This window comes from Mastigoproctus giganteus, chromosome 4 (assembly GCF_048544385.1).
Source record: "Mastigoproctus giganteus isolate SK-2022 chromosome 4, ASM4854438v1, whole genome shotgun sequence".
NCBI lineage: Eukaryota > Metazoa > Arthropoda > Arachnida > Uropygi > Thelyphonidae > Mastigoproctus > Mastigoproctus giganteus.
Genome location: NC_143578.1, coordinates 28,046,699 through 28,064,686, shown reverse-complemented (window position 1 = coordinate 28,064,686; position 17,988 = coordinate 28,046,699). Strand labels below are relative to the sequence as shown.

Genomic DNA, 17,988 nt, shown 5'->3' with positions numbered 1-17,988 from the left:
CCTGGGTCCACTATTATGACCCTGAAACATAGAGACAGTCGATAGAGTGGCACAATCAAAATTCACCATGCAAGAACAAATTCAAAAGACAGCCAGGGAGACACATCTTAGGACATATTGAGTTAGGAGGTCCTTGAAGGGTTTGTTTGTTATTTTGTTTTTAGGAGCATTAGCAACTAAGGCAATATTGCTCCGGGGATAAGCGGGGGTCATTCCCTGACCCCCGCATATCAAATTTGATGAATTTGAAGTGTTGGTCAAGACATCAAAGGCGGATATTGTTGGGATATCAGAGATGTGGTGTCACACTCATATAAGGAATGCTGAACTGGAATTTGGGGAGTACAATGTGTACAGAAAGGATAGACGGGATAGGAAGGGAGGAGGTGTTATACTGTTAATTAAGAAAAACATAAAATCAAAAGAAGTGCATCCAGTTGATATAGATGAACAGTGCACTGTTGAGTCAGTTTGGTGTGACATTAGCATTAGCATTAGTAGAGGCATTTGATGCAAGAAAGCAAGCTTATGCAGCATCAGCCAAAAAAAAAAAAAAAAAAACCCACTTCCACTTCACCCCTCTGTTCGTTCAAAATACCTGTCCAGCTGAGCCTTAAACTTATTTAGGCTATCAACCTCCACCACAAGGGATGGAAGTCTGTTCCACCAACCAACCACCCGCTGACTAAAGACAAATTTCCGCACGTCTATCCTACATCTGTCTTTCCTCAATTTGAATTTATGCCCTCTCGGGTGATTTTTCTGAACTAGAGGAAGAATCCCATCAGCATTGAGCATGCTTAAACCATTCAAGGCTTTATACACCTCTATCAGATCACCTCGCTGGTGCCTAGTCTCCAGACACTGTAATTTGCAAAACTTAAGCCTTTCTTCGTAAGAGCACCCCTTTGTTCCATTCACTAATCTTGTTGCCCTTCTCTGTACTCGTTCCAGCAGCTCTACATCCTTCTTGAAATGAGGTCTCCAGACCTGTATACAGTACTCTAGGTGTGGCCTGACCATCGCCTTATACAATGGAATAATCACCTCCTTATCCCTGCTGGAAAAATTCCTGTATATCATTGACAATACTCCATGAGCTACTCTTGCAGCCCGTCTGCACTGCTCAGAGAACTTCATATCTGCCTGCACAACCACCCCCAAGTCCCTTTCATTCTCTACCACTGTCAGTGTAGTACCACAGAGTTGATACGTTGCTCTGGGGTTGCTGTTTCCCATGTGTAGTACTTTACATTTATCAATGTTAAACTTCATTTGCCACCTCTCAGCCCATCTGCTCAACCTTTCCAGATCCTGTTGCAGCAGCATAGTGTCAGTAGTGTCCTTGACAACCCTGCCAACCTTTGTATCGTCTGCAAACTTGGACATTAAGCTTGATATACCATCATCAATATCATTTATAAATACAGAAAACAATAATGGACCCAACACTGAGCCCTGAGGGACTCCACTAATAACATCAGTCCACGATGAGCAGTGTCCATTGATTACCACTCTCTGTCTTCTCCCCCTCAATCACCCCTTTATCCATAGCAGCAATTTGCCTACAATGTCACACTGCTCCAATTTGTGTAGCAGTCTTCCATGTGCAACAGTATCAAAAGCCTTTCTAAGATCCAAGTATATAATATCAAAGTTATTCCCTGCATCCAGTTCTTTTGTGACTGCATCATAGTATCCAATCAAGTTGGTCAGGCAAGACTTCCCCTTAACAAAACCATGCTGTGTCTGAGCTATAACTGAAGTCTTGTCTAAATGATCCTGCAGTGCTTCTTTAACCAGTGCCTCCATTAATTTTCCTGGAACAGAAGTTAAGCTCACAGGTCTATAATTACTTGTGTCAGCCTTTGATCCTCCTTTGTGAATTGGGGTCACATTTGCACATTTCCAGTCTATGGGTACCTCCCCTGAGTCCAAGGAAGCTCTCATAATTATGGCTAAGGGTTTGCTTACTTCCTTTGCTGCCTCCTTTAATATAACTGGATAGATCCCATCCACCCCGGGTGCCTTTCTTGTGTTTATCTTCAACAGTTTCTCCTCCACTTTACTCCCAGTTATTTCAAGATTCTGTAGCTTACTGCTAGAATTGAATACACCTCTGGCATTCCCCTCGCTGAATAACTCCTCATGTGTGAATGTCGATGCAAAATATTCATTTAGTTTGTTAGCTACCTGAGCAGGATCATCAACACTTGACCCATCAATATCAAGTGGACCAATCTGATTCATCCCCTTCCTTCTAGAGTTTACATAAGTAAAGAACTCTTTGCTGTTTTTCTTTGCATCCCTTGCCAAGGATTTCTCGTAATCTGCCTTCGCCTGCCTAACCTCCTTTGTAACTTGGTTGCATATCAACTTGTATCTATCATAGGCTTCTGTGTCATGTGTTAATTTGTATGTATCCCATGCATTTTTCTTCTCTGCCATATGCCTCATTAGTTCATCTGACATCCATTTTGGCCTAAACCTTGAACAATATTTCTTAGTTGGTATGTAAAGCCTAGTAGCTTCCAAGATAAGTTCTTTGAATGCTTCCCATTTTGAATTTGCTGTTCGTAACATCATCAGTTGGTCCCACTGTATAGAATTTAAATACTGTCTCAGTCCATCGTAGTCGCCTTTACGGAAGCAATAACCCTTCCCTTTACCCCTAATGGTAGTTACCTCTTTGAGTAAATCCCACTTCAGCACACTGTGATCACTGCCACCTAGTGGTTCATTTATCTGCAGATTCTTAATGCATGAAGAATCACTGCTGATAATCAAATCAAGAGTATTACTCCCTCTAGTTGCCTCCCGAACATGCTGATGTAGAAAACAATCATCCAATAAATCCACAAAAGTCCTGCTAGTGTGTGAGTAACCAGCCCCCAAATTCCAGTCAATATCTGGGAAATTAAAATCTCCCATTATAAGACACTCTGATTTACTGGCCCACTCTATTTCCCTGTACAGTTCCTTATTATACTCATCAGAGTCATTAGGCCTATAGCACACTCCCACTCTCAATTTTGATCTCCCAATGTTTATGTCACACCAAACTGACTCCACACTGCACTGTCCAGCGATGTCGACTGGCTTCACTTCCTTGGTTTTTATGTGTTTCTTAACTAATAACATAACCCCTCCTCCCTTCCTATCCTGTCTGTCCTTTCTGTAGACGTTGTACTCCCCAAATTGCAGTTCTGCATCCCTTACATCTGTGTGATACCACGTCTCTGATATCCCAACAATATCTGCCTTCGATGTTTTGAGCAATACCTCAAATTCATCAAATTTATGTACTAAACTCCTAGCATTGGTGTACACGCAAGTATACCTGCACCTGTTTCTATTCTTAGCTACCCTAACACAACCCATGTGTTTACTTGTACCGCAATGGCTCCCAGCAGTCTCTGAAATACCATGCATCTTGTTTTTCAGGCTTCTGCTTATTCTAATAGAAGCAGTGCAAGAATCTCTTTCACCTCTGCCAGTGGCTACTGTCAATCTATTGGTCTTTGTCTCCCCCCAAGCTAGCAGTTTTCCGACCCACCTAACACTGCCTCGATAGCATCAGCAAATATTCTTGCACCCTTTCTATTTAAGTGTATCCCATCCCTGCAGAAGCAATCTCTCCTGTTAACAAGTACAGTCCAGGCTGAAAAAAATTCTACCCCTTGAGCCTTGCACAATCTTTCCAGGGCCGAATTGATTGACAAGGCTCTCATCATATACTCCCTCCTATCGTGTCTGGGCAGAATTGCAGACACTTTCAAATTCAACCCTAATTCTCGGCTTTTGTTCAACAGTGACCTGTACTTGTTAAGTAATTCTGCCGGTCTCCTACTCTTAATATTATTAGTGCCAACGTGTACAACTATATCACCTTTTGTGCCCTTAAAAGATGATATTCGCTCTACAACGTCATAAACCTTTGCCCCTGGCAGACATACCCTGGTCCTGTTCCACCTATCTTTTTTACAAAGCATGTTCCCCGTTACCCTGACAATAGAGTCACCAACAACTACTAGTTCCTTCGGGACCAGCGCATTCTGCCTTAGGGGTTGTCTCTGTGTCACGCGATGCCCAAGTGCAAGCTCTGGCGTTGATGTGGGCAGCTGAGAGCTTGATGGGCCCCTCAATTTAGTTTCTTCGAGGGCATCCACCCTGTCCTTCAAGCTCTCATATAGGCCCACAAGAACGCCGAGTTGTTGCCTGATATCGATACACTCCTTGCATCGCGCACACACAAAGACATCCCCCTTGGCAGTATCATGTCCCGTACCCGATTGCTCTGCAAACATCAAGCAAACAGTGCATTTTATAAGGCTGTGAGTCAGAGGACAACTGCCCCCCTCAGTTCTGCTCTGAGTCACAGCACTTCCATTAGCTTGAGCCTTTTGCTTTGCTGCTCTGGTCTGAGTCATGATTCTATGAATTTATTAATTAATTATGTTATGTTATTAATTATATTACGTTTGTAATCTAAGTCGTTATATGTATTTATTTAAATGTACAATTTAACTGCTAACGAAGTTCAACTAAACGCTATCTCGTACGGTATATAACCTACGGTATATCTAGTACGGTATCACAATGGCGGGAAAGTTACTAACGGTAATGGTAGTTACGAACACGTGGAAACCCTTACCGATACTTTTACAAGGCCGAGTAAAGAATAAATACACCAAATTAATCAAAAAATCACAAAATAATGTTATACTACTAAATTTAAATCAAAAGTTTTAGAAAAACAATAATTTCAAATCAATAAATAAGAAAATTCCACTTAGCGGCTTTGAACACGACCGTCACTAGTAGCCTCGTCAGCAGACCCCCCAAACCCCACATAAGCACTACGAAAGCAAATATAAGAGTAGGAGTGTGTTATAGGCCTAATGACTCGAATGAGTACAATGAACAATTGTACAGAGAAATAGAGTGGGCTAGTAAATCAGAATGTCTTATAATGGGGGATTTTAACTTCCCAGATATTGACTGGAACTTGTGGGTTGGGCACTCACACACTAGTCAGACATTTGTGGATTTATTGGATGATTGTTTTCTGCAGCAGCATGTTCGAGAGGCAATCAGAGAAAGTAATACTCTTGATCTAGTTATCAGCAGTAATCATTCATGTATTAGGAATTTGCAGATAAAAGAACCACTAGGTGGCAGTGATCACAGTGTACTGACGCGGGATTTACTTAAAGATTTAATTACCATCAGGGGTAAAGGAAAGGGTTTTTGCTTCCGTAAAGGCGAGTACAGTGGTCTCCGACAGTTTTTAAATTCTGTACAGTGGAATCAACTGATGATGTTACCAACAGTAAATTCTAAGTGGGAAGCATTTAAGGAATTAATCGTGAATGCTACTAAAAGTTTCATACCTATTAAGAAATATTGTTCAAGGTTTAGGCCTAAATGGTTGTCAAATGAACTAATGAGACTCATAACAGAGAAGAAAATGCATGGGATGCATACAAATTAACACGTGACACAGAAGCCTATGATAGCTACAAGTTGATCTGTAACCAAGTTACAGAGGAGGTTAGGCAGACGAAGGCAGATTACGAGAAATCTTTGGCAAAAGATGCTAAGAAAAACAGCAAGGATTTCTTTACTTATATAAACTCTAAAAGGAAGGGGATGAATCTGATTGGTCCACTTGACATCGATGGTTCGACTGTTGATGATCCTGCTCAGATAGCAAACAAACTGAATGAGTATTTTGCATCTACATTCACACGTGAGGAATTATTAAGGTTTGAAAATGGCAGAAGGCTATCAAATTGTAGCAGGATACTTAATGATTTTGTAATAACAGAGAGCAAAGTGGAAGAGAAACTGTTGAAGTTAAACGTAAGAAAAGTACCTGGGGTGGATGGGATCTATCCAGTTATATTAAAGGAGGCAGCAAAGCAACTAAGCAAACCCTTAGCCATAATTATGAGAGCATCCTTGTACTCAGGGGAGGGTCCCATGGACTGGAGATGTGCAAACGTATCCCCAATTCACAAAGGGGGGTCGAAGGGTGTTGTTTGTTTGTTATTTGGTTTTTAGGAGCATTAGCAACTAAGGCCATATTGCTCCGGGAGATGCGGTGGTCATTTCCTGACCTTTCCGCATCTTCCGTATTTGGTGGTGACGGGCTCGAACCCCGGTCTAATCAAGAAGCGTGTGCTACGCACCGCTGCTCCTTCCCACCTGGCTACGGAGGCGCCCGGTCGAAGGGTGACACGAGTAATTACAGACCAGTTAGTTTAACTTCTGTTCCAGGTAAAATAATGGAGTCGCTGGTTAAAGTTGCATTGCAGGATCATCTAGAGAAGACTGCAGCAATAATTCAGACACAGCATGGGTTTGTTAAGGGAAAGTCTTGTCTGACAAATTTGATAAGATATTATGATGTGGTTACAAAGGAACTGGATGCAAAAAATAATTTTGATATCATATATTTGGATTTCAGGAAAGCTTTTGACACTGTTGCGCATGGAAGACTATTGTACAAATTGAAGCAGAATGGTATTAAGGGTAAGTTGCTACAATGGATAAAAGGATGGTTAAGTGGGAGAAGACAGAGGGTGGTAATCAATGGGTGCTGCACTTCTTGGACTAATGTTATTAGTGGAGTCCCACAGGGTTCGGTGTTGGGTCCACTGTTGTTTTGTATATTTATCAATGATATTGATGAAGGTATATCAGGCTTAGTGTCGAAGTTTGCAGATGATACAAAGGTTGGCAGGGTTGTTAATGACAGTAATGGCAGTGTGCTACTGCAACAGGATCTAGATAATTTGGGCAGATGGGCTAAGAAGTGGCAACTGAAGTTTAACCTTGACAAATGCAAAGTACTGCATATGGGTAGAAGTAACCCCAGAGAAATGTACCAACTGTGTGGTTGGTAGAAAATGAAAAAGACCTGGGAGTAATTGTGCAGGCAGATATGAAATTTTCTGAGCAATGCAGACAGGCTGCCAGGGCAGCTCATGGGGTTTTGTCGATGATATATAGGAATTTTGCTAGCAGGGAAAAGGAGGTGATTATCCCTCTGTATAAGGTAATGGTCAGGCCACGCCTTGAGTACTGCGTACAGGTCTGGAGGCCTCATTTTAGGAAGGATGTAGATTTACTTGAGCGTGTACAGAGAAGGGCAACAAGATTGGTGAGGGGAATGAAGGGATCCTCTTATCAAGAGAGGCTTAAGTTCTGCAAATTGCAGTGGCTGGAGACTAGGCACCTGTGCGGTGATCTGAGTGAGGTGTATAAGGCCTTGAATGGGTTCAGCACACGCTGAATTCTGATGGGATCCTTCCACTTGTTCAGATTACGAATCTAAGGGGGCATAAATCCAAATTAAGAAAAGACAGATGTAGAATAGATGTGCAGAAATTTGCCTTTAGTCAGCGGGTGTTTAATTGCTGGAACAAACTTCCATCTGTCGTTGTCGAAGTTGATAGGTTGAATAAATTTAAGGAGGAACTGGACAGGCATTTGGAGGGAATGTTGTGATTTTTTTTTTTTTGGCTGATGTTGCATAAGCTTGCTTTCTTGCATCACATACCACTAATACTACTACTACTACATCAACTGCAATTCACGATTTACTTACAATTGTTGATATTGACAATAAAATGATGTTTCATGGGATAGCCAATTGCTGCCAATATATATACTCTTTGTCACATCACTTTTTTCTCTCCTCTTAAAATAACCTGTTCTGTTTACTACTTTCTAAACAGCTCTCATAATTTGGCTCTGAAAAGAATTCATCATAATGAGTATTTTTCTTAATTTTCTCAGCACTCATTATAGCAGACTTTCATTGTATATCTGATAAAGAAAACAAACAGTCATTGTTTACAAAATGCCACCTAACCAAGTTAATTCCTACATTCAGTTTTATCGAGCATTTAATTTAAAGTTTTAATGAATCAATAAAGATTCTGGTATATTTCACTTACGTTGCATTAAACCTTTCAAAGAAGGTAAACTGGATGCTCTCACAAGTTCTGCCCAGGCTTTGTCAGTGAGCCATTCTGGTGCAGGATTCTTATGTGGATTTTCAAGGGCAACTCCGCCAGTAAGTAAAAATCGCCAAGTATCGTCATCAACTAAGTCTCTAAAAATTTAAGGGAATTAACATGTGTTCAAAATAAAATTAAATAAAGAATGTAATTTATTAGAGTCAAAATTCATTATATTTTTAAAAGTTACTAGTCATAAAAAATGATAGCTCATATAATCTACATTTTGTTAAAATTCAAAAAAATTAATTATATGACTAAATAAGGAACATAAGGTTTATATATTATAATGGCTTATTAATATTGATCTATCCTCTATAAAAAATATAACTTGTGTTTACTTTTAATACAGGGAATCTTTTTTTGATAAGTTTAATGCTGAAATTTAAGGACTGTCAACAATTATTTATAAAATCACAATGCTGAAGGCATAGAAAAATACAGAGTACTGTGTATTATTTAAGACTATTTTTATTATTTCTTATTGTTAACACAATATCCATTAAAACCAAAAATACATATTGGTTGTATATATAAATACATATATGTATTGATTTTTAATAAGTTACTTATTAAAAATCAACCAAATATATTTTTCAACAACCAATAGCAACAGGCATTGCTATCGGTTGTTACATGGATACTGCAGTATCAATGTAAGAAGAATGGGGAAATTAAATTAAAATTAAAGAAATATGATAATTTTTAGCAGATCAAATTAGGCATTTAAGGAGAAGAGTAAATGACTGTAAGTGGAATAAATTGGTGGAAGCAGAAACATCAAGGAGGTTCAGCATTACACTGGATCCCTCTCATCTTTAATTTGTATTGGCAGTTGTACAATGTCTCTAAGATGCATACTATGAATACTAACAAAGGAGCAAAACATGTTTGGCAGCATTTTAAAAAAATCTGAGATTTTTTTTTATCATGGTTTATCACTACTGATGAAACAAGAGTCCACTGGACTGACTCAGGGCCCACACAGCAGTAATGGCAAACATCTTGCAGAGACCCTCACAAAAATGCCTAAGATCTATATTAACTACACATAAAATTTAAAATCTATATACAGTAGACTCTTGATTTACTGGGATCAGTTTAACCAGGACACTTCAAGACTCCAAATAAAAAAAAATAAATAAAAAAAAAAACCAGAATAGGTATAAACAGATGTTTTGCAAGTCGTAAATAAGCGACAAGCAGGGCGTTATAAAGCTGTCATTGGTACCCACGCTCAAAAAAAATTTTTTTAAAAATATGTTTAGTTTGTTTTAGTGTGTTGTTTTGATTGTTCTGTTTTGTCATAGCACAAAGAGAAAAATTTTGTTTCGTTATTTATGTCAGGGATAACGAAAAATTGGTTTTTTGTTTAGAAATCGTGAAAATGATGGGTAAACCCAAACGAGTTGTGCTTTCAATGAAACAAAAACTTAAAATTATTCAGAAGTTTGAAAATGGTGCATCCGTTAAATCTCTAAAGAACCAGTATAACGTTGGTGACCAAACCATATGCGACATTGGAAAAAATAAAGGGAAGCATCGTATTGGACATGCAAGTAGTGCGTGGTAAGTTTTTTATCTATTGCCATATTTTTTACGTAGGTTACTGAACATTTTTGGGCATACTGTACTGTAGTAAGTCCACGACTTACGTAACTTCAAATTTATATTATTTATTTTTTCTTTTTTAGGATTGTAAAATTTAAAACAGAATAATAATAATAATAAGCAATCAATAAAGACGATCACGGCATATGGGATTTGGAGTCACAAGCTTAAAAATAGGAATGAAGAAAAGATTTTTAAATTTTATTTAGGTTTTTTATTTATTTATTTTTTTTTTTTTTGGTAGTTGTTGGCGCATAGGCTTCTGTGGCCATAATGCACCTCCCAAGGTTTTTGCAGTACTTTGATCCAAGCCCGAGGCGGGAATCGAACCCACGACCTTTGGGTTGCCAGGTAGGCACTTTAACCACCCGGCTAGCCTGGTCGGCCATTTTTTTTTTTTTTTTTTTTTTTTATATATGGCTGAAGATTTCAGTGAAGGGGACACAATTTCACCATAATAACATAAAATCCCACAGAATTTCAACCATCGGTATTATCGAAAATGCAATACAATCGAGTTGTATCATCATCATCATCATCAGCCATTTTCAATCCACTGCAGGATGAAGGCATCTCCAGCAACTTTCCAGTTCATTCTGTTTTGTGCAATGGCCATCCATTTACTACCCACAAACTCATGAATTTCATCTGTCCATCTCCGTTGTTGTCTTCCAGGTTTTCTTTTAGCTCCTCTTGGATACTATTCTGTTATTTTCTTACTCCATCTGTCATCATGTCTTTGAGCTATGTGTCCTGCCCAAGACCATTTTAGTTCTTTAGTTTTGATAAGAATGTCCTTTACTTTAGTTTGCTGCCTAATCCATGTGTTTCTCTTCTTATCTAACAGTCTGATTCCCAATATAATTCATTCCATTCTTCACTGGGTAGTTCTCAGCTTCTCTTCCATTCTTTTGGTGAGTGCCCAAGTTTCACTTCCATAAGTCATGGTGGGGAATATATATTGGTTCATTATTTTACGTTTCAGACAAACTGGGATATTGCTCTTCAGTATGTGACTATATTTCTTGAATGCTATCCATCCAAAATTTATTCTTCTCTTGACTTCCAGCCATTTATCATTATTACAGCTAATAACTTGTCCCAGATAAGTATATGACTCCACCTTTTCAATTATTGCTCCTTCAATTATTGCTCCTTCAATCATTATGTCCCTTTCTGTGGCATACTTGTTCATCATTACTTTTGTTTTAGCCATATTCATCTTTAGTCCAAAATCCTTACTAGCTGTGCATAACTGATTAAGATTTTCCTCTATTTCTTTGGGATCGTGGCTTATGACCACAATGTCATCTGCAAATCATAAATGGTTTAGGTACACTCCATTCACATTGACTCCTTTCTGCGACCAGTCTAATCTTCTGAAAGCTTCCTCAAGGGCAGCAGTAAACAGCTTTGGAGATATTGTGTTTCCTTGTCGAACTTCTTTCTCGATTTTAAATTTGCTACTGTCTTTGTCTAGTCTAATAAAGGAGGTAGCGTTTTCGTATATTTTCTTCAAAATCATAATATATGGGATATCTATGCCTTGTCTTTCCAGTGCCCAAAACATTGCCTTGCTGTATGGAGTCAAATGCCTTTTCATAATCCACAAATGCCAGTTTAATTATGCCACCATTATGCCACAAAGGCATAATGGTGTTTTATATTCATTTGCTTTCTCCATTAGCTGTGATATTATGTGAAGGTGATCCATAGTTGAGAATCCTGTTCTAAAGCCAGCTTGCTCTTTCGGTTGATTCTCATCAAGTATTTTTTCTAATCTGTTAGTAATGATCCTTGTGAACAACTTGTAGATATGGGATAACAAGCTAATTTCCAATTTCTGATTTATCTCCTTTCTTATGCAGCAAAACTATGATTACATTATTCCACTGCTTAGGCGTTACACCTTTTCTAATAAAATTTGTGAAGAGCCTTGCCAGTTTTTGTGTTATGTCTCTTCCTCCCAATTTTAACAACTCTACAGTAACTTCATCTTCCCCCGGGCTTTCTGATTCTTTATTTTCTTCAATGCATGTTCTACCTCATCAGGAAGAATATCGGGTATGTCGCATGTGTTGCTAATATGCGATCCATCTTCCCCACTGCTAGCATCATTCCCTTGCTCCTTGTATAATTCTCTATAGTATTCTGCTATTTTAATTATGCCTTCTCTGCTATTTATAAGTACACCATCACTATTCTTCAGTTTCAGTATCATTTGTCTTTTTGTATTACTGCTCATGGCTGCTGATTTAAGTCCTTTGTTTTTCCCTTAATGCTTGTTCTACTTTTCTTGTGTTAAATCTTCTTATGTCCTCTCTGAGACTCTTTCTAATGGTTTTGCATAACTCAGTATACTCAATTTTCTCCTTGTGAGTGTTTATCTTGCTCTTCATTTGTCACCTACGGTTCCTCATAACAAGTGTTTCTTGACAAATTTTTTCTTCTTTGGATTTCTTTTTCCCTATAGGTTTCTTGGGTTTTATCACTTTCAGAAAGTTGTAATATTCCTCGTTCATATCTTGGTCCTGAGCAGTCTGCAGAAGCTCAAACCTGTTCTTAAGTTCCAGTACATACTGCTTTTTCTCCTCTTCTGTTATCTCAAAGACCTTCATATTATTTACTTGAGTCAGTTTTTTCTTTCCTTTCCTACATTTATATCAAGTGTGCATCTTACCATTCTGTGATCACTTCCAACATTTACCTTATTCAGGATGGTAACATCATTCACTATATATCTTCTGTTAGTGAGGATGAACTCGATTTCATTAGTTGTTAATCCATTTGGATTCTTCCATGTCCACTTTCTGTTCACCCTTTTCTCTCAAGTTTTCTCATTCAATTGAGTTTCACTTGATTGAATCAATCAACTCTCGAGTTTACTACCCTTTTATAATGAATTGCAGTAACAGAAAAGCCCAATAACCCGGAACGTGCAAATTGTTTTATGGTAGTGACCTCCAGAAAGGTGTTTTAATAAAATGTGAGATCGTGTGTGGTGATAAGAGTTTTCGCCTTAACCTTGTGAAATTCTTTACATAAAATTTCATTTTGACCGTTATCATGGTGCCAACTAAGAGAATAAGTGACAGTGGTACTAGTAAATCTATCAAAAAAAAAAAAAAAAGGAAAGCAATCGATTCGGATCAGAAAATTAAAATAAGGATGTTTGAAAATGGTCAAACATGAACAAGTATCATGCGGAATTTAGATTTGTGTCAACAGTGAACACAATAATAAAGGAAAAAGACAGAATACAAGAAGCAGTGAAGGGATTGGCACCAATGAAGTCAACTATGATAAACAAGGCTACAAAATACATATCAGTTTTTACTGTACAATTTCTTCCTTTAATGTTTTCTTTTCTTATGTGCCGCTCCAGCAACTTCACCACTGTCCCCAGATAAAGTTTTTAATTGAACTAATTAAAAATATATAACTGTTTTTCTTCATTCTTCTGAGGATATTATGTGGTTTTTGTAATTTTGGCATATCACAGATATAGGAACAATATTTTATTAGTCATTCCCTAGTTACATAAAACTCGGCTTACGCAAGAAGTCCTGGAACATATGTCGTGGGCTTACTGTAATTTTGGATTAACCAGGAAATCGATTATCCGGGATTTTTATTTTACCCTCTATCCCGGAAAATTGAGAGTCTACTGTATTAACAAAATGAAATTAATTTCATAAAATATTTAAAATATTAACTTTCCAAATGATCAGAATATGCCTAACTAGGGACAGGGGTAAAAGATACAGGGCAACATCATTTAAGTTCACCTGTACCAACAGGTCTGGAACTGGAACAGTTCATTGGAGAACAATGAAATTTGGAATGGGTACAATAGGACGATGGAAACAAGAAATTTAGCAGAAAAAAAAAAAGTTTCCAAATAAAACCAACATCAATGACAAATGCATCACCAGAACTGCACAACATGAATTGTAGCTGAGTTCAGGTAAAGCAATATGCAAAAGAGTCTGTTAAGTGAACAGAAAGAATGCATTATTATATACAAATTGCATGAAACTGTGAATATAATGAAGATTATGCCAAAAGGGAAATTCACGAATGCAACCAGCATGCTGGAGAATGACTCAAACTATAACTATTACTATGAAGATTGTGTATAACTTGTAAAACTGTTTTACCGAAACAATAACAGTGTACCATCAGCACTGACAGAGTTTTGGTTGCTGAAAGATTTGTAGAGAGGTCTATAGCACCTAATGGTTTAAAGAAAATGATCCTAAATTTGAATATTCTGAGCATCAGGACTTGCAATGCAGACAAGGAAGGAAATCTGTTCCTGCATATGCTGTTGAAAATATCATGCTTAGAGTTGAGGAGGATATCATAGGAAATGATGGCAAGGTCCAGCAGTGCACATGTTACAGCAATATGTTTGATATGCTTAATTCCGTAAAGTTGCAAAACACTTTAGACGTGTGCTTTGTCCATCCATAAGTTGTCTACTGGAGAGTCAAAGTACATCTTTATTTGCATGATAATGTGAATATATGCACAACTGTAGAAATGGGCAAAGGAAAATCTCTACATAATACACAAAGTGTCACTGCAGTCACCAGGAGTCAACATATGGTGTGAGAAGGTTCTCTGACAAAAGCCCACATGAAAATTCCACACATAAAAAACCCCACTGTCACATAAATGCTCACAAGAAAAATTGCTCACACAGGTAAATGCTTACATGGAAGAATGTTCACATTATTTTTAGTTTACAAAAAACAAATTATTTCATATTTCAAAATGAAACAAAATGTTAAATTTATATATTTTATTTCTACTTCTATACGATGTATTTTAATATAACCTTTGATTTGAATATAAAGTAGAATATTTGGATGTAAATATTTGTAAGAGAAATTACAAGAAATAAAATGCTCTGGTTTTATTGCACCTAAAGCCTTTTATTTTATTTATAAAAATAAATTATTTTTTCTCTGTTTTACAAAGTGAACAGTCATCACTTTTTGGTTTTTTATCAACAAACAACTAATTCAGACATACAGTAAACCCCTGCTATTCGCGGGGGTTACGTTCCTGAGAAATTCCATGAATACCGAAAACGTGAATACTGAGTTATGGCTCCCATAGTAATAAAGGGGTTCTGTTCCAAAGTATCAAATATATAAGAAAAACTAGTCTAAAATTTTGTCTATGTATGTATTATATGTACCTTCATAATATGACTATGTACATGGACAGTACATAGTGAAATGCAAGCATAAGGCATCGAAATGAAAATAAGAAACAATTTAATATTAAATGTAATATTTATTAGAAATTTCAAACAAATCTTTCAATCCAGAGCCTTTGTTATAGCTAAAAAACTTATCCCGCCAGTGCTATCACCAGTTTCACTAAAGTGTTGATAAAGGTGTTTTGTCTTTTCACGAATGATGAGTGAACTTAAGGGAATTTTATTCTGAGTTCGGTCTTCTATCCACAGATTTAAAGCATTTTCCATTTTTTCTAATTTAACATCATGAGTTACAGAGCAAATTTTTGAAGCAATTAGCGCGTTTTCATGGACACTACGGCGGATTTTTTCTTCTGATTTCTTGGTTGATCGTACCATTGACTTATTGATTTTATAATGTTTTGCCACTGATGAGACACTTTCACCATTAGAAATTTTGTCTAATAACTGAATTTTATTCACTAATGTCATAACCTTCTTTGATCTTTTCACAATTCCCTTGTTATTCGTTGCCATATTTTTGTAGGGGTTAGAAAAGAACTTGTCCACAATAAAGTCACTTTCTTCCGTTAACACACTTGAAAAAGTCCGTTTACACTAACACACTTGAAACAGTCTGTTTGCACTAACACACTGCAAAATGGTAGATTTTTCACTTTTGTAAGCATATCAATTTATAAATTTATTCAATTTATAAGCATATAAATTAAAAGCAAATGACGAAACCTTCCATGACAGGTGCATAGCACATACTGAACAAGGATTAGCGAGAAACATCCATGCTTGCGATTTTGTCACCCCTCTCCCCCCACCCACTGTGCACTGTTTTGACCAGGAAAGATGATTTTAGCCATGCCCATGTTTTTTTATGGCAGAAAATGTTCACGGCGATTTAAAATTCACATTTTTTTAGGTTTCATTTGATATTAAATCAGCGACCGCGAATAAGCGAAACCACGAAGACAGATACCGCGAATAGCGGGGGTTTACTGCATTCAGTGATTTATTTATTTGTCAAGGATTTGAATAGAATTTTCATTACTGTAAGTTAGCCAGTCTCTGCAAGTATTCCAGTTTGTCTTCTACCTGCTCATATTCCTGCACAAAAGTGGCAACCAAGTCATGCAGTGCATCATATCTTCAATTTTTCACCTCTAGATGAACTGCCTGTGCATTATCCAGTGTCGATATGTGGAAAGCTAGGTCCTTCTTCAGTCCATCAAACAAAAACCACATGCTAGGATGATTACAGTGGAATAGGGAATTAAGTGCATTGTGAAATCCCTCACAGCAGTTTGTAGTTTTAAGCGATTGTTCAAGAGTTGTATCATGATGATTCCATATTCTTACTGGAAACTGGAGATCTCTACCTGCTGCACTCTCAATTGTCATTCAGTTATGAAGACAAAAGATGGCAACATAGTACAACAACCAACCGAACATTGTCATGATCCTGTCCTCAAAAAGCAGAAACCAACGTTGCCAGAAGCAAAATGAGGCAATACATGAGAGTAGTTAGTTCTACCCCTTGCAATGTGATGGGGAATGTGTTGTCAGAGTTGAGTAATGATGTACTGGCCCATATGCCCAAACAATCATCCCTTGCAAGAAATCTTCTCAATCACAGAAAAGACAGTCATTTGCCTAATCCAACAACAATAAATTTTGACATTCCTGAGAGGTACCATCAACTGATACTTCATGATTCAGGTGTGGATGATCCAGACAGAATTCTGGTTTTAGATGATAAAGAACTCTTGGTTGAATTGAACAAAGATACAATTTATAGAGATGGCACCTTTGAGAAAGTTAACATGTTTTACCAACTGTATATGTGGCATGCCAAGGTGGGTAACTCATATCCACCTTGTATTTACATTTTGTTACAGAAAAAGAACTTGGATACTTAAAACAGAATTTTTGAAATCATGAGGCTGTTGGTTACAAATCAGGTGCCTCAAAAGGTTTTAGTGGATTTTGAGAAGGCTTGCAAGAATGCAGTGAAGACTGCCTTCCACATGCTGAGGTTAAAGGGTGCTTTTTCTATCTGTGTCAGAGTCTCATCAGGAAACTCAGCAATGTTGGCTGGAAGACTGAATTTGAAACAGATATAAATATAAAACCGAACCTGAAGTCTCTTGCTGCATTAACTTTTGTCCCAGTCCATGATGTGAGGAGTGTCTTTGATGAGCTTGCCACCACATTTTCAGATGAAAATAGCTATAATGAGGTGCTTATTTTTCACATACATTGAGGGTGCAGCAGGTAGAGATACCCAGTTTCCAATAAGAATATGGAATCATCATGACGCAGCTCTTGAATGGTCGCCTAAAACTACAAAGTGCTGTGAGAGATTTCATAATGCACTTAATTCCCCATTGCTGGTCTCATAGGAACTAGTTACTGTTGGTGACGCCATTGTCAGCGAGAGGGGGAATACATTATGCATAAAGGATAGGTGGAACAGGACCAGGGTATGTCTGCAAGGGGCAAAAGTTAATGGTTGTAGAGCAGATATCATTTTTAAAGGACACAAAAGGTGATACTGTTGTACACGTTGGCAGCAATAACCTTAAGAGTAAGAGATCTGCAGATTTATTTAACAAGTACAAGTCACTTTTGAAAAAAAGTTGCAAGCTAGGGTTGAATTTGAAAGTGTCTGCAATTCTCCCCAGACACAATAGGAGGGAGTATATGATGAGAGCCTTATCAATCAATTTGGCCCTGGAGAGACTGTGCAAGGTTCATGGGGTAGAATTTTTTTCATCAAGACAGGGTTAGGTGGGTCAAAAACCTGCTAGCTTGGGGGGGGGGATTCACAGACTAAAAGATTAACAGTAGCCACAGGCAGAGGTGAAAGCGATTCTTGCACTGCTCTATTTAATTAATGATTAAATAGACCCCAGCAATTAATAATTGCTGGGAACTTCAAGAACTGCTGGGAGTAATCATGGAACAAGTAAATACATGGGCTGTGTTAGGGTAACTAAGAATATGAACAAGTGCATGTATACTTGCATGTACATTAATGCTAGAAGTATATTAAATTAAATTGATGAATTTGAAGTTTTGATCAAGACATCAAAGGCAGATATTGTTGGGATATCAGAGACA

At 37.6% G+C, this 17,988-nt stretch overlaps 1 protein-coding gene across 1 annotated transcript in view; it reads right to left on the bottom strand.

The window, feature by feature from the left end:
* LOC150086500 (dynein axonemal heavy chain 3-like) overlaps window positions 1-17,988 on the bottom strand; it is a 544,757-nt gene that overhangs the window by 108,907 nt on the left and 417,862 nt on the right. The window contains exon 67 of the mRNA XM_090372184.1: window positions 7,968-8,125. Coding sequence (XP_090228310.1) covers window positions 7,968-8,125 — 158 coding nt within the window. The remainder of the gene's footprint in view (window positions 1-7,967; window positions 8,126-17,988) is intronic.